General features: G+C 39.8%; 1 protein-coding gene across 1 annotated transcript; it reads left to right on the top strand.

The window, feature by feature from the left end:
- Positions 1-8,820: 8,820 nt before the first annotated feature.
- irx4a (iroquois homeobox 4a) lies at positions 8,821-15,237 on the top strand (the record flags this gene model as incomplete). Its single annotated transcript, XM_079640400.1, has 5 exons — positions 8,821-8,865; positions 9,744-9,995; positions 10,867-10,970; positions 12,633-12,943; positions 14,146-15,237. 5 exons carry the CDS (start codon positions 8,821-8,823, stop codon positions 14,859-14,861), a joined length of 1,428 nt encoding a protein of 475 aa, XP_079496526.1. The 3' UTR covers positions 14,862-15,237.
- Positions 15,238-16,096: the final 859 nt, after the last annotated feature.

The raw sequence follows: 16,096 nt of genomic DNA, 5'->3' as shown, positions 1-16,096 counted from the left end.
TATTTTAAAAAGGGGAAAAGGCAGCAGTGCAGAGATGGCCAGGGATTCAAGTGACAAGCATTTCTTAAGAGGTGTACCAACATTAGTTCCAGAGCAGATTTTGAGTCTGAATTTGAGGCTTGCTCACCCAAGTTTTCGTCTATGACCTCATGAGGTCTTGTCAGAGACACAAGTATAGGGAAAGTAAGCTAAAGTCACAAATATGCTATTCATCTGCAACATAGAGTTCAAATGACATTAAATGGACTACCTAATGTCTGCTTATCTGGGGTTAATGCTTGAACATTTTTGATTTTTGGTAATTACATATTAGATCTGTATTTTCAATGGCATGTTTTGTGACGGGTGTAAAAGAAAACTGGCTTACCAGTGCAGTGATGGTACATGAGTAAGAGCCACTCTCTTAAACCATGTTATAAACATCAAAACAGCAGTAAACAGCACCCTAGGCGTGTACAACGGTTTGTATATCAATATAAACCAAATGTTCCTTGCACATTTTGGATGGGGGGGGAAATGTATTCAATAACTGGTGGCTGCGCATGGCTGAAGATGGGTTGGCTGCACTCGTGGGGGTCGCAGGTGTCGGGGGAGTTGAGGGAGTCAGTGGTCTGGTCCAGGGTCTGTCATGACAGAGAGAGCAGCCACCTGGCCCCTGTGTCTGTTTGTGCGTGTGTGTTTGTGTGTGTGTGTGTGTGTGTGTGTGTGTGTGTGTGTGTGTGTGTGTGTGTGGGGTGTGTGTGTGTGTGTGTGTGTGTGCATGTTTGTGTGTGTGCATGTGTCACCAACGGCAGTCCCATCATGTCAGACACCGTGATGACACTGATCACAGTGGGTTGCGCCGAACACACATAGACGCACACACAGAATGGGACACATTCAGGCAGTAAGTTGATTGACAAGTCTCTTTGTCTGGCCGGCAAGCCTGTTTACATTTCCCTTTTTAAAGGAAAACTAGGAAAAGAAAGCTGCATTGTAATCCGATAGATAAAAATGTCTATCTATCTGGTATATTTGACATGTTTCCTTTGATGCAAGTGAGCTCATGTAAGTTATTTTCCCTCAATTTCACTTGTGAAACTCTTTAAAAAGGTTTGTAGTAAAATCGAACAATAATCTGTTTAAGCTATGTTTCCATAAACTTCCCAAGATCAGCTAAATAGAAACACCAGACTTAAGCAAAACACCTTTGTGGAAGATTTGCCCTTTAAGAAAACTTTAGTCAGATTCTTGCATTACCTGTTTTATATGCTAAGGATAAATAAAATCAGAAACAACACATGGGATGGGATAATGTACAGACAAAGTTTTAGAGAAGGCGGCTGGAACAAAGTTATACTAGACATTATGCCACTCCATTATTAATGGTAGTTTTTTTTGTATTGACTGTCATACAGACTTAAGTCTTCTGCTAACACCGTTTGATAAAGTAACTGTACAATACACTAACAAAAAATTATATCAAAGTTAAGAAGTTTAATTAGTCAGGCCCTGAGACTCCTATTGTTCTTCACTCACAATCTCTCCAATCAGTTGTACTCTTTTGGCTGGTTCCTTGATTGGTTATAATGCTGCAGCTGTTGGTTCAAATTAGGTACTTAAAAAGAAAGCCTGGAGAAAACAGGTAGTTACATATATATTTATGATATGTATGTATTGTATTCATTATGGATGTCTCTGGAATTGTATTATGACTTTGTGTGACATTGTTTAGTTTAGTTTAGCCCATTTCCATTGTGTGCCTGGTGTTTTAGGGCCACAGTAGGGTAAATCAGCCCATAGCACTGCCTACAATCTAGTTTGGACCAGGTCTACTGTCTTCTTCTCCGAATTGATTTATAAGGCGGGCGGCTGTGGCTCAGTGGGTAGTGTGCTGGACTTCAAATCAGGGGGTAGCAAGTTTGAGTCCCACTGCAGTCAGCATGTCGTTGTGTCCCTGGGCAAGACACTTCACCCCAAATTGTTCCTGTTGGGGATTGTCCACAGTACTGAATGTATGTAAGCTTTGGATAAAAGCATCTAACAAATGACATGTAATGTAATGAGGATGCGATTAATTTCTATTTATTTTCCTAATTTGGGCAACCACTGCCATGTATTTTATTATAGCGTTTTGTGTCCGTTTACAGCCAGTTCTACACTTAGCATATGGGAGAAAGTGTGAGCCACCAAAGTAGACTCTAGTTCTGAATGGGTAAAATATTATTAAACTGAATAAATAAGAAAATCTATATATAATGTAAATCTTTCTACAAGATAAGTCAGATTGCAATCACAGGAATGACAACAGAGGAACAAGTGCAAATGCCAATGTTACAAGACATTTGATTGTTTTCACCCATATCCTGGGCCGTGTAATGGGCAGACATACATACTGAGTCCAAGAACACAACCAGAGAACAAGGAGCCAACACCACGACTTACAAGACACATTGGTTTCACATTTTTGGGGCTTGGGAGTCTACGTACGGTATTTCAGTGGTTCAGTCCCTGGCCAGTTGCTAAGGGAACACCTGCAGATAGCTAGTTAACTAAGTGCAGCGAAGATGCTCCCGTTGTGGTGATCAATTATGGATGAGCCGAGAGAACTTTGACATGTTAAACCACTTAGAGGGGCTGAAGAGGAAGAGCAGTGAGAGCGATGGGAGTGAGAGGAAGATGAAGAATGAGAGGGCTGGGTAGACTCATCTCAGACATATTATCGTGGTATTGTTAAAAAACTAGAAGGTCTACTTTCATTGGATTTCTTCACCATTTCTAAGCACCCTGCTTGGTATAATACATGAAGGATAATGGACACGATATCATAGGAGGTGCTGATGCTACAGGATTTGCATAATGCATTGGGATGTCCACCTTCGTAATGTGTTTAATGCAGTGTATGAAATCTACTGCATGTTGTCTGAGTGACTTAAAAGTTGCCTTGGAGAGTTGTGTGACATAGACAGAAATATGTCACTTTTGTAAAATCAAGTGACAATCCAACAAATCTTGGCTTTCTTTCTTTTAAAGCTTCATATTACATCCCAAATTCCCCATTTAGCTACAAATGTTGTTAACTACCTTCAGTTGTTATTCGAGAAAGGATATACTGTAGCTAGCCACAGTATTCTCTGTTATCTTCCAAATTCTTGTTTCTGATATATTGTAAGCCGCTTAGAGGTCCCTGGTGCTTTCTTCTAAACAACAAAAGGCATTGTGTTCAATGGATGTTGAAAAGCTGTCTAGAGCCTTTCCTTATTCATAACCATTTGCAAAGCCAATGTTTAAGTAGTGTATTGATACATTGTATCACAACTTTGCATGTTACTGCCACTTGTAGATCATTGGAATGGTGTGACACCATTGGTAGAACTGTGCATTGCATGACCCTTGTGCACTTCGATGAAATAAACAACAGAAAACTCATGAAATAAACACAGAAAATTATTCCATAACATAATTGTTTTGAAATACAAACACTGATACCCCACTTGTCCTATAGCCTTGTTGTCCAGTAATATTATACCATTTAAATAGTATATAGATGGTCATTAATTAAAACAAATACTTATATTCCCAATTGATGCAAAGATTCTTTGCTGATTTCTCAACATGTTGTCTTCGTTCCCTTTACTTACATATTTATTCTTTACGAACCCAGTAAAGGAGTAAGAAATGTGCCATAGCGTGACCAAACTGACCTAATACACATCTGATTAAAGAAACTAATTTCAAAAGCTTGTAAAGATACAGAATGTTGACTAGTTTCACCAAAAAAGGGTATTTGTTACCACCTTAATCTTCAGCAACATCAAAATGTACGAGTGCCTGAAGCAGTCAAGAATATCAGACTCATGCAAAAACCATTAGGGCTTTAAGGCCAAAAGAGAAGAGGGGGAAACAAATCATTGTGCTGTTCAATAGAAGAAATAAGAAATACATTGAGACGATCGTTGGAGATCAATATTCCATTTGGACTGCAAGACTAGACTAGACAACAAACGGGCTAATGTTTTGCTGCCTAAGCATTGTTTGTGTGTATGTGTGTAAGAATGCTTGGACATTATTTCTATGACTGCAGAAAGAGAAACATGGTGGCTATTGGGAAGCCTGGGAGCTGCTCGGGGCTTCATGTCACCGAGCGAGTCACCCTGTGCAGCTGTCTTCAGCTATTGAGGTCATCTTGGGTTTCTACATTGTTGAATCAGAAAATAACACATGATACAGTGGACCATAAGACATCGGAACACCAGAACAGTATCCTCAAACTGTTTGAAAAAAAACAGAATAGGACAGAGTACTTCACAAAGTTAGAACAAAAAGCAAATCTAACCAGAACCCTGAGGTTATTGCCTCATGCTTTGGCTAAACATGTACTTTTATATAAGTCAAGAGAAAAATGAGATACAACTGATGTAATACGAGATAAGGGGACAAAAAAAGATTCAATATCTTTGAGTTCTTCTTTCACCTGATGCTAACCCACATTGGGGAGTTTGAGCAAGGCAGAGGTGAACAGCAGAACTATCACTGAACCACACTTGATTGAGGCAAGTTCCCTGTGTCAGTGCTCACTCAACCATCAGTTCTGTCCAAAACTCAGAGCACTACTCACGCACTGTGCCTGTGATCTGAAGACACTCCAAATCCAAATCTGTGAAAATCAACTGCTCACGGCAAGGCACACATTTAGCTAAGTGAAAGTGAAAAGACATTGAGGGAAATCATCCGTGGTCACATAATAACAAAGGAGTTCCTTCCATGAGCATCAAAATGAACACACAAAGAAATCCACTTTCATATTAAATGTTTGTTTTTCCTTTCTGATCTGGAGATTAAAAATGTAATGGATCGCTGTAGCAAGTCTTCTATAATCGATACATCTAAATATTTTCTGATTAAAAAATTATGAACAGATCAGATGAGTTCAAAACTCAATTTTCAGGAAGGTATTTGTCACGTGTTCTTGAAGAGATTATTATTATTAGTGTAAATTCATGCAAATAGTGAGTTTCATGGACATGAACATTGTCAGCCACGATGCATTTTCTCCAGCACCAAACATGAAACAGCAAAAGGAATCTAGTTGTAGTCTTGCAAACAGTGACCCTGCAGACCCCAGATTTACCACCCCTATATATCAGGGTGTCAGACTTTATTCTTCTCAACGTCATTAGTCATTACTTGTAATTCAAATCAAGTCATGTTCATAGCCAAAGGTCTTTGCAATCTGCACAAAAACGTTTTATTTGTATTTAAAAAGCGTTGTGTATAGGCCATACAGTCATTGCCAATTATTTGATTCTTAAAAGCAGCCAAACAAGCATGTTGTTTAACACATAAACCACAAAATAGATATGTACATTCAACATTAAGAACTGTATGTCACAAATGATTCAGTTTTTGTTGTTTCATTGACACAGTTCACCCCTAGCCTGTCTCACCTTAAACTCAGCTGGGGAAAAAAGGTGTTTTACCCTCCTCCCAACAGCACTTTCTGTATTTCTCTCACACACACACACACACACACACACACACACACACACACACACACACACACACACACACACACACACACACACACACACACACACACACACACACACACACACACACACACACACACACACACACACACACACACACACACACACACACAAACAGGCGCAGTCAGGCACTCCCCTCCTTGTGGCTCATTAATCAAAGACAGATTATCAGGGAAGTGACACCTTCATGATTACAATGTTTCTTGGGAACTTTTTAATATGAGTTTAGTTCGAAAGGAGATGCAAATTAGCAGGCTTACCTCAAAGTGCAACATAGTTATTATTCAGATTACAATAGTGTTAGGTTGATAGCATGAGGGAAACACTGGAACTTGAATACACAACTAAATAAGCGTAAATGATTATAAAACCTTCTGTCAGATTTACGTAGATACAAAAGAAGATCTATGTCATTGCATTTATGACCAAATGGTAGTCATAAATGCCCCATTAGTTCGTCTAATTCAAGTGAAGTCATTGATTTATGCTTCTCATCAATATGATGGATGCTCCTCCACTAGGTCACTGCTGAATACTGCTATCTGTTCTAATCTAACCAGAAAACATTACCTTAAATTGCCTATTAATCTAGATAAGTAATAACTGATAAAACCTAATTATCTTTTTTAATTTCATAACAATAAAATAAAATGCAATCAGGTCATAAGCAGTGCCCCTTTGTCCTGAACTGGAATAGCATCTCATTCCCTCACTTGCTTCACTTTAAACATAGAGCGTCCCTGCTTCCCCACATCTGTCCAAGGAAAAAAAGATGCCTCTCTTTTAATCTTTAAACGCTAAACAAGCATGAACTCCTGCCGTCGCCTTCATTTTCCATCTAAAAGCATATACTAGTGCTCCTAAATATTTTATTATAGGCTCCCGATAACACTGGGTAACGCAGTGGATAATGAAAAGGTATACAGCGAGGAGGGGGGGGGCAGTATAGTTTAGTGAATGTGTCTGTCAGATTTCTCCACTGTCCCCAGCCTGATTCTATATACATAAGGGTGGAGGCCCTGCAAAGGGCCTTCAAGAAAACTGAGAGGCCCTGATCATAGAATATATCTTTGTAGAAAAATACAACTTATGTGTGTGTGCTCATGTCAGGTGTGCCGCCACCATCCCCAAAATCAATGTGTCAACACTTTCACTTGCCAATGGGTGTGATGTCAAAGATAAATTAGGTCCTGCCCTGCCTTTAACGCACCGGGTGTCACATTAACCCCAATGAATTTAAAAAGACAAAGTCTAAATTAATAAGACGTGTGTGTGTGTGTGTGTGTGTGTGTATGTGTGTGTGTGTGTGTGTGTGTGTGTGTGTGTGTGTGTGTGTGTGTGTGTGTGTGTTTGTGTGTGAGTGTGTGTGTGTGTGTGTGTGTGTGTGTGTGTGTGTGTGTGTGCGTGCGTGCGTCTGTGTGGGGGTGTGTGTGTGTGTGTGTGTGTGTGTGTGTGTGTGTGTGTGTGTGTGTGTGTGTGTGTCCATGGTTGAGTGCTTCACGGGTTGTTAATGTTAAGGTGGCATTAGAGTTAATGCAAATTAAAAAGCGCTGGCTGATCCCTTTTGACCCCCCCCCCCCCTTTTCAAAGCGTTAATGCAGCCATTTGCTTGGAGGTACTAACCTCCTATAATTCAATTTGTCAAAATGAATGAGGGAACACACATATTATAGCTGCAGCCCACTCTCCCACACCACCCCTACCAAAATAAAACAGATCAAAATGAGCCACGACAAAAGTTAACCGAAGCAAGAGCCTCTCCGTCTTTATAGTTGTTTGTTACGTCTTTCATCTGTAAATGAAAGCTAGCAATTATTGAAAGGAGCCGGTATCATATTATTATGTTGGCCCTGGTCCTCTAGATAGTCATCAATCACTCTCAATCGACCTGTCACCGGCAGGCAGAGATCCAGCTGGAGAGGAGAGAAAAAAGGAGAAGGAGGAGGAGGAGGAGGAGGAGGAGGGGAGGATGAGGGGGGAGGAGGAGTACATCATCATTAATTTGAGGAGTGACCCCCTGGGCTATCCACATGTCTCAACCCGGGATTCTCCAAGCAAGGCACCGGCGCTGTGTAGGGAGAGTTTGGGGCTTTTGGTTGTTTTGGTTAACTGCAGTTTCACCTGATTTCACCTGACCAAAAAACACATGTGAAGAAAGAGAGAAAGGGAGGGAGGGATCCATGATTATAGATAGATTGATAGATAGATAGATGGATAGATAGAAAGATAGATAGATAGATAGATAGATAGATAGATAGATAGATAGATAGATAGATAGATAGATAGATAGATAGATAGATAGATAGATAGATAGATAGATAAACGTGTGTGATGTAGGGACGTTTATTCAAACAACACTAAGCATTTTTGGGAAGGAATTAAGGTAATTAAAACCCTCTGGGGACTCATCGCTCCTGGTGAAATTGGAGTATAAAACCAAAATACATATTTTTGTATTTTATTCATTTATAATTACAAAAATACTATTATGATTATTGTAAATGCTTTAAATATGTTGCTCAATCCTCTGGCAGGCTGCGATGTCTTTCTCTTCCCAGTATAAATATATTCTTTACTAATTAATTTAAAATCAATTAGTTCCCAAAGTGATTAGCATCAGTGCGGAGGAATGATAAGAATGTGCTTAATTAGCCCTAATGCATTGAAACTGATACATACGTTTGCATAATTCAAGACACTGATTGGTTTAATGGATTGATTTGGACAATAATTAATCTTCAGGACAAGTTATTTTTTTCTTTTTAAAGTAGGCCTACTCCCTCCTCTGTTCCCTCTCAAATTTTTTTTTACTCGAATTGTTCTTCTCTGTTTTTCCATCATCCTGAGAAAGAAGATGCATATTAAAGTTACAGTCTGGTCATTTTTAGAGTGGGAAACTTCTGACGTCAGAGTCGCTGCCGTTTAAAACAACCTGCCTCTGCTGCTGACGTCTTTTATACTACTTTTTTATACGGCAAAAATATGTATCTGACAAGAAAGTGATTATTCTAGGCAAAGAAAGACGGCATTACCTTAAGTAATTTATTTATTTATAATAGACTTTTAAGAAGAAAAGGGGGAGTTAGAATATTTTTCTTTTTTTTGCTGTTGAAAGGCGTTTGAGTGGGGGGTATTTTCCACAAATTAAACATGCTACTCTGCTTCGCCCTATAAGCATCCTAGGAGCCTGTGCTTACCAATCAATTGGTACAGTCAAACAGAGCTGCAGCCTGCGTTAGAGTGGAGACCTTCAGTCTCGCTTTATTTCTGGATATTGGGGAACCTCTCTACCATGTCATATCCACAATTTGGATATCCCTATTCGTCTGCTCCACAAGTAAGTCCGTGTTTCTACCTTTTTTCAGTAAATTGTATGTTTTGTTTTGATATTGCTGCGATTGATTATCTTATCGATTTGAGCGTGATCCTTTTTACGCATTTTGGCCAAGAATCAGAGAAGCTGTCACAGCTCTTTCACGTATCGGAAAGGTATTAGGTTTCAGCCAGTTATACATGTGTTCCGTTAGAAAGAAAAAAGGGTAAGAAGAGGGAATTCAGAAACCAGCGAGACCCCCGACCTCCCGTTCACTGATTTCTGAAAGATAATAGCCGCTCTGTAATGTCAACCATATGTTTATCTGCGCTGGAACACACATGCCAACTTGTTCGGCACACGCTGTGTGTTTTGTGCCATAACCCAGCTGCTGCTTTGGTTTTGGCTCTGAGCCATAAAAAATCATTTGGGTATTAGTTGGGGTATTACTGGGCGTTGTTGGGAAAACATGTCGTTTATGTTTGCAAGGCATGTGTTGCATTTGGATCAAAGCTAACAGACGGCTCGTTTTGGACACGTTTTACGCGCACATGTACACAATAATAAAACCTGTACATTATTAGTAATGTCATTTGATGTTGTATTTTAGTTTTAAAAGACTAGTTCAAAATAAACATATAAGTGCAAGTTCACTTGTGTTATTTCCGAAAAAGCAATATAATTTATTTTTGAGTCAAGACATGTTTATTTTTGGAGTCAGGGAAGTAAAGTAGCCTATTATTTGGAATCCGCTATCATGTTCATTTCAGTAAGAATAACTAAAAGTTAAGAACTAACTTTGAAACGTGCTCAGTAGCCTATAATAGCCTACATGTTATTTCAATGAGTTATCAAATAAAGCATGCCAAATAACTTTATTAAACGATACATTTTCCACCCAGTTCCTGATGACAACCAACTCTTTGACCACTTGCTGCGAGTCCACCGGCAGATCCATAGCCGACTCCGGAGTAGCCGCGTCCGGGCAGACACCAGTCTACTGTCCCGTGTACGAGAGCCGGCTGCTGGCCACGGCGAGGCATGAGCTCAGCTCGGCCGCCGCGTTGGGCGTGTACGGGAGCCCGTACACCGGCAGTCAGGGATATGGGAACTACGTTACATACGGCACGGACGCCTCGGCTTTCTACTCGCTGGTAAAGCCCTTCATCTGATCCCTCTTGGCATTGATTAATGGAGCCGCATGGTGCTGAGAGTTAAGCCAGGCACCTCTCCTATGTTATTATGCCCTACACTGCTTACTGTTCCTGATGTATCCGCATATTATCATTCAACACAACTTTTTTTTAGTAATTGAAAATGCCTTCCATCATGAGAGATAGTGTCAGTTTCCTTGAAACAAGTAATTTGTTATGAACCAAGGCATAAACCAATTCGTTTACATTAAGAAAATATGGTTTTCTATTGGAAACAAGTTAATTTGTACCAGGCTAACATTCAATATTCAGGATTATTTATTTTCTAAATATCCAAAAATGTATTAAAAATGAATTCTCAACAGACACATCAGAAAAACATGGGCCTTCTAAGTCCAAAATGTAGTTGTCCCAGATATCTTAGTGTTGAAATTCTCACATAGAAAATAGGGAAAGTATTCAAAATGCTTTTTCTTATTGATAATAATTCAGCTAGATAATATTACAACTTATTTAGCTTGAAACACTCATTGTTGATTTGCTAGGAAACCTGCACTAAACAAGCTAATTCTATACTTTTTTTCTAAAGATTATTTATTTTAAAAAAAGAAAACGTTTTGAAAGTCTTAGTTTAAAGAGTGTGCATTCCATAGACAATGTGCATTTTTAGTATGTCTTAGAAGATATTTCAAAAATTCTTATTTACTCCACAATCTGCTGTCCAATAGCCCGAAGGAAACACATGAACAAGCATATTTTGTTGATACAGCCAATATGAATATCTTTTTTTCAGCACTAAACAAGTTACATTAATGTAAGTTGATTTCCTATTTCTATCATCTTGAAAATTCTTGTCTTTGTATGATTGCAGGGAGCATTTGATACTAAAGATGCCACAGCTTCTGCACATGCGGGAATAACCCAGGCAGCCTACTACCCTTATGATCCTACCTTGGGACAGTATCAGTATGACAGGTATGTTGTTTCTGTTGATTTGTCTTCTGTACAGTATGAAAGTTGGTTGTCAATGCAAACATCAGAACTATTTGAATAAACTGTATGTGTAATCAAATGCATTGCAAATTAGAGGTAAAGCTCATCTTGAGCTGTGCCTTCACGCCCACTGTAAAACAGATTTGCTTACTGTATGTCAACTGTTTTAAGCGGCTAAAACCGGATGCGATGAAAACAAAAGTAACTCCTAAAGTATTGTGCACTAGTGTAGGGTTAGTTTTCCCAGCATTAAATCAATTATTCCGGAGGTCAGGGCCATTTTCATCACATCCAGCAACACTGGGTCATCACCTTCATCTCATGACACATTTCTTTCCTGATGAGGTGATATGCTTCACAAGACTCACAGCCCTTTCAGAAAAAAGACACAAGGCCTCTTCAGTGTTGTGAAGAGCATGCCTGCCATATTGAAAGGTCTTTCCAATAATGACATGACGTCCAGATTAAGCCTGCGATGTGCTTGAAATTTAGAGCGTAAATGATAACCTGTGATCAACACTCTTTCTGAATAGAACCAACATCTATGAAGATGCCTGCTCGAACCTAAATGCATTGGATATCTATCACTTTTTTATGGCGTTGTTTTAATTGATCAGTAAATTGTCATATTGATTTGTTTTGGGAGTTCACATCCCTTACCTTACCTAAACCTTGATACAGCTACTTTTACCAATCACTCTAAATTCAGTTTGAAGGGCAAATAGGTGTCAGCAGGAATGCTAATAAATGCACAGCCAGCAAAAGGCCTAAAAATCTGAGGCAAAACAGAATTAGTGGTACTCAGAAAAGCAAGCAGGCCTACAGCATTACCACTCAGTCTGCGCCCGCCTTTTACCTGAGGGCTCATCATTACACTCAATAAAGCAATTTTACAGTCTATTTTATCTGCGAGGAAACAGCGCAGGGGTATAGAAAGGTGCAGCGCTCCTTTCCTCTTGATTCCCTTAGCAGTGCTTGACCTGCACTAAGCTGTACGGAGCTATAAAAGCATCATAAAAGCCTCCCCTGAGAGGACTTTTACAGCTCACTGCTGACTGAAAATCAACACTGTGCATTTTAAATGGAGCTCTATGGTTGATATTTGTGCGTATTGAGTCTTAGCCTACGCCACGTTAAGAATGGTTTTAATAGGGATATTGGGGAATATATGGCATCATGTCCAAACATGGTAGGATCATTTACATATTTCTATACTGATTGCACACTTTAAATACCAGAGTGGGTATTACAGAGGGATGTCTGAGGGGTTTTAGCAATTGATGTGCTCTCACAGAAAAGAGTCCTCCCTGGCTTATGAACAAAAATGCAATATACTGACAATATTACATTTTAAAAATTGGTGGTCTACTCATAAACCTACCCCTCCCCTGTCTTTTCTAATTGGTGTCCCTTAAGTGACATGAGGTCTACTCTCAATGTTCAAACCATAAGGGGCACAGATATATCAGTGGGATTTTCAGGCATATAAAGTATGCTATATAATTTCAACATTCCAACAAGCAGATGGCTCTGTCATGGTGTTCAGAAAGAAACTGCCATGCCAACACTTTATGAATTGTAACCCAACAAGCATCACATATTGTATTTACCTTGTCAGTACCATTCTGTTCTTTTCATGAACAGATATGGTTCCATGGATGGGGGAACAAGGCGAAAGAACGCCACGCGTGAGACAACCAGCACCCTGAAGGCCTGGCTGCAGGAGCACCGGAAGAACCCGTACCCGACTAAAGGGGAGAAGATCATGCTGGCCATCATCACCAAGATGACCCTGACGCAGGTCTCCACATGGTTCGCCAACGCCAGGAGGAGGCTGAAGAAGGAGAACAAGATGACATGGCCGCCCAGAAACAAGGGCTCAGAGGAGAAGAGATATGACGAGGATGATGATGGGTCTCAGGAGGAGCAGATCAAAAGCGAGAACAATGAGGATGGTAAGTGTCACAATGCATTATTACTCTGCTGAAATCAAGAAAGAACTATCAGGTTGTATGCCAAATGGTTTGGCATTATATGAGGGGACTTTGTCTCAAAACCGTTGTAAAGACGCCTTGTATTCATGACAACTTGTCTTAAATGTAATTTAATATTCTGTTCTTGTGCATATCCTATTCTATTTACATGTATATAGACTTTCTGCATTTTTTATTTGTTATTGTATTATATATGTTGCATTGTTGGAGGAGCTCAGGTCGAATATGTTTAGCTGTAGCTTGAAAAGAGAGCAAATATCCAGTTACATGTTATGTCATTCAACTTTGATTGATAATGATGAATAAATAATAATTAAAAAAGAACAAGAATTGTGATGACACTGCTTTGTCGAGTGTACTGTTACCATACACCGTAACAACTTTTGTTTAAATGTACTAGATTTCACTCTCATTTTTCATCCACCACACTGTAAACCCGGATGATTTTACCATACTGTCTTTTCATATTTGTTTTTTTGATTGTCAATTAAAATAGGACATGTATCAGAGGCAATCCTATCACTCTTACATTTTATTGATTACTTGCACAGTATGTTCTAACTGTCCCAATAATAATATGTATTAAATGCCTGTTGTTAAATACTGTATCATACTGATGGTAAGACACAAAGGACAAAAGGCCTTAACATTTCTTTAGTCATTTACATTTTATTCTTAAAATATCCACCTTGCTGAAACCAAGGCATTTATTTGTAATTTATCAAATTAACATTATTGTCAGTTTTACATGAATTGCCTGCAGAAGGACTGCATTCACATAACAAACTTTACAATTAGAGAGACCTTATAGTCGCACAAAGGGATAAGGAGAAGGTAAAATCACTGAATATAAGTTTAACTATTTTTTGTATTTAAGGTTACATGATGTTCTTTTTTTTTCAACTTGTTTTCAACAAATCCTGACATTATTTGTTATAGGATGAAATTAATATAATTAATGATAAAATAGAAAATCGTCTGGTTACAGTGGATTTATGATGAAACGTTTCAGGATTCATTTATCAGGCTGCAGACATTGTTTTTATAATTGTTTATTTTTCAAGAGTGATTGAAGTTCAATACTTGATTGATGCCATTATAAGATCTGACTCCACATCTTCACTGACATGTCTGCCGTCTCCTCTCTGTTCTCTTTCTCCCAGACACAAGAAGTCGGCCTGATAAAGATCTCCAGTTGAGCGACTTGGACGACTTCGACACGCTGGAGTCTGAGAACTCGGAGTGTGAGCTGAAGCACCGCTACCACATGAACACACACATGTCAACGACGGGCGACTGCCCCGCAGAACACCTCATCAAGGACTCGTCTCTGAAAATCTCCATCCCTATTTCTCTGGGAGGGGAACAGGACTTGAGCAAAAGTTGTCTCAAAACGAACCCGGAAGACTTCCAGGTGGACAGCAGACAGCAGGCAAAGGCATGTTATAACCAGCAGCAGCAGCAACAGGGGCATCAGATTTTAGACGGCAAGCCTCGCATCTGGTCTTTGGCGCAAACTGCGACGTCCCTGAACCAGACTGAGTACCCGTCCTGTATGCTGAGGTGCCAGCCGCCGCCCTCCTCCCTCAGCCCGCCCCCCGTAGCTACCTCACCCGTGACTGGCCTGGACAACAGGCAGGACTCGCCGGTCACGACCCTGAGAAACTGGGTGGACGGGGTTTTCCACGACCCGTTGTTCAGGCACAGCACTTTGAGCCAGGCCCTGACCAACACCGCCGTCTCTTGGAGCGCGAACACCAAAGGCGCGCTTCTGGAGGCTGAGAGGAGCACTTCCGCCTTGCAGCAGCACCACCAAGACTCCCCCAAAGACAGTGCCATGAGTTTCCCAAAAACTATCAACAAACTGTTCTGCTCCTAACAAAACCAAATGACCCTTTTATTGCAAAACAAGAGGAGAGACTCTTTATGACTGACTCAAAGTCGGGTGGAAAATACTATTTCGTCTCCATGGTTTCCTCTTTATGTTTTATTCGTTTTTTAAAGGTATACTGTTACATCGGCGTTACACAAGTGACATAACCAGATCGGTTTGGCTTATTTGAGTTAAAGCACGCACAGTATTTATTGAAATGTATAACTAAAAGTTTACATCTTTGGGAAAAAATACTCCTAAGGTTTACATGATTATTTTCCTTATTGATTTTTCTTTACTATGCGCATGCAAATGTAATTGAATATTATTTAGGTCTCAACAGTTGAGTATCACTATTAAAAGAAGAAAAAAAGTCTCACAAATGCACAGCTCTCTTATGAGGTGGATGAGAGCGTCTCAACTTTGTTCACTGAAAATAAAAGCAGTCCGTTTCAGAAGTTGGGTTGAGTCGCTGTCTATGGTGCTGAAATCCAATCAATTACATTTGTTTCATTTAAAACTCAGTGCACAACTTTGCAACTAGAACACATGAGGCCTAATACGCCTTTTTAAACGCAATCTGATTTATCAAAGCAGCTCAATTCATTCATTAAAACATGTACAATCGAACATATCCCCATGTGTTATTTCTCAGAAAAAAAAACACCCACTCTAATTTAGTGACAGGGAGAAAATGAGGCAGCTCAACCCTCAAGACAGAACAATATCAGTATCTAAGATCTGCCTCATTAATTCCCTCTAAACAGGCTGTAATTGGGATGTTTGCAGTCATATTTCATGTCAGCTATTGATTACCCCTCTCTGCTCTCAGATAATATTATCGAAACATCTCAACACCGTCCATGATGCAGCTGTCAAAAGGGTAAGTTATTCGCCATACATCCATTAACGGGTTCAAAACCGAGGCCCTGCGAAATAATTTGAAGTGAAGAGTTTTCGTTTTGACACTAACCCCTCAATTTCCTCGAGACGGGGCCCTGCAGAAAAACAGCCTGGATGCTGATTTCTCCCTCTGGAAAGTGAAAGGGCTTTACGAGGGGAGGCACTCACGTCGTCTAAAAGTGAAAAGGGCAAAGGAACTCGAATTAGTTGTTGTAGATAAAAGGGCAAAAAGAAAGGAGTCAAGGGTACTTGACAGTAATGGCGAAAGTGGAGCTCTCGAGGGACTCCGTCTGTCCTGCGAGAGAGGGGGAAAGGGGAAGAAGGGAAGGGGGGTTCAG

This window comes from Notothenia rossii (genome assembly GCF_949606895.1).
Source record: "Notothenia rossii genome assembly, chromosome: 7".
Taxonomy (NCBI): Eukaryota; Metazoa; Chordata; class Actinopteri; order Perciformes; family Nototheniidae; genus Notothenia; species Notothenia rossii.
Note: the sequence above shows the minus strand (reverse complement) of the source record. Positions and strands in the feature narration are given on the sequence as shown.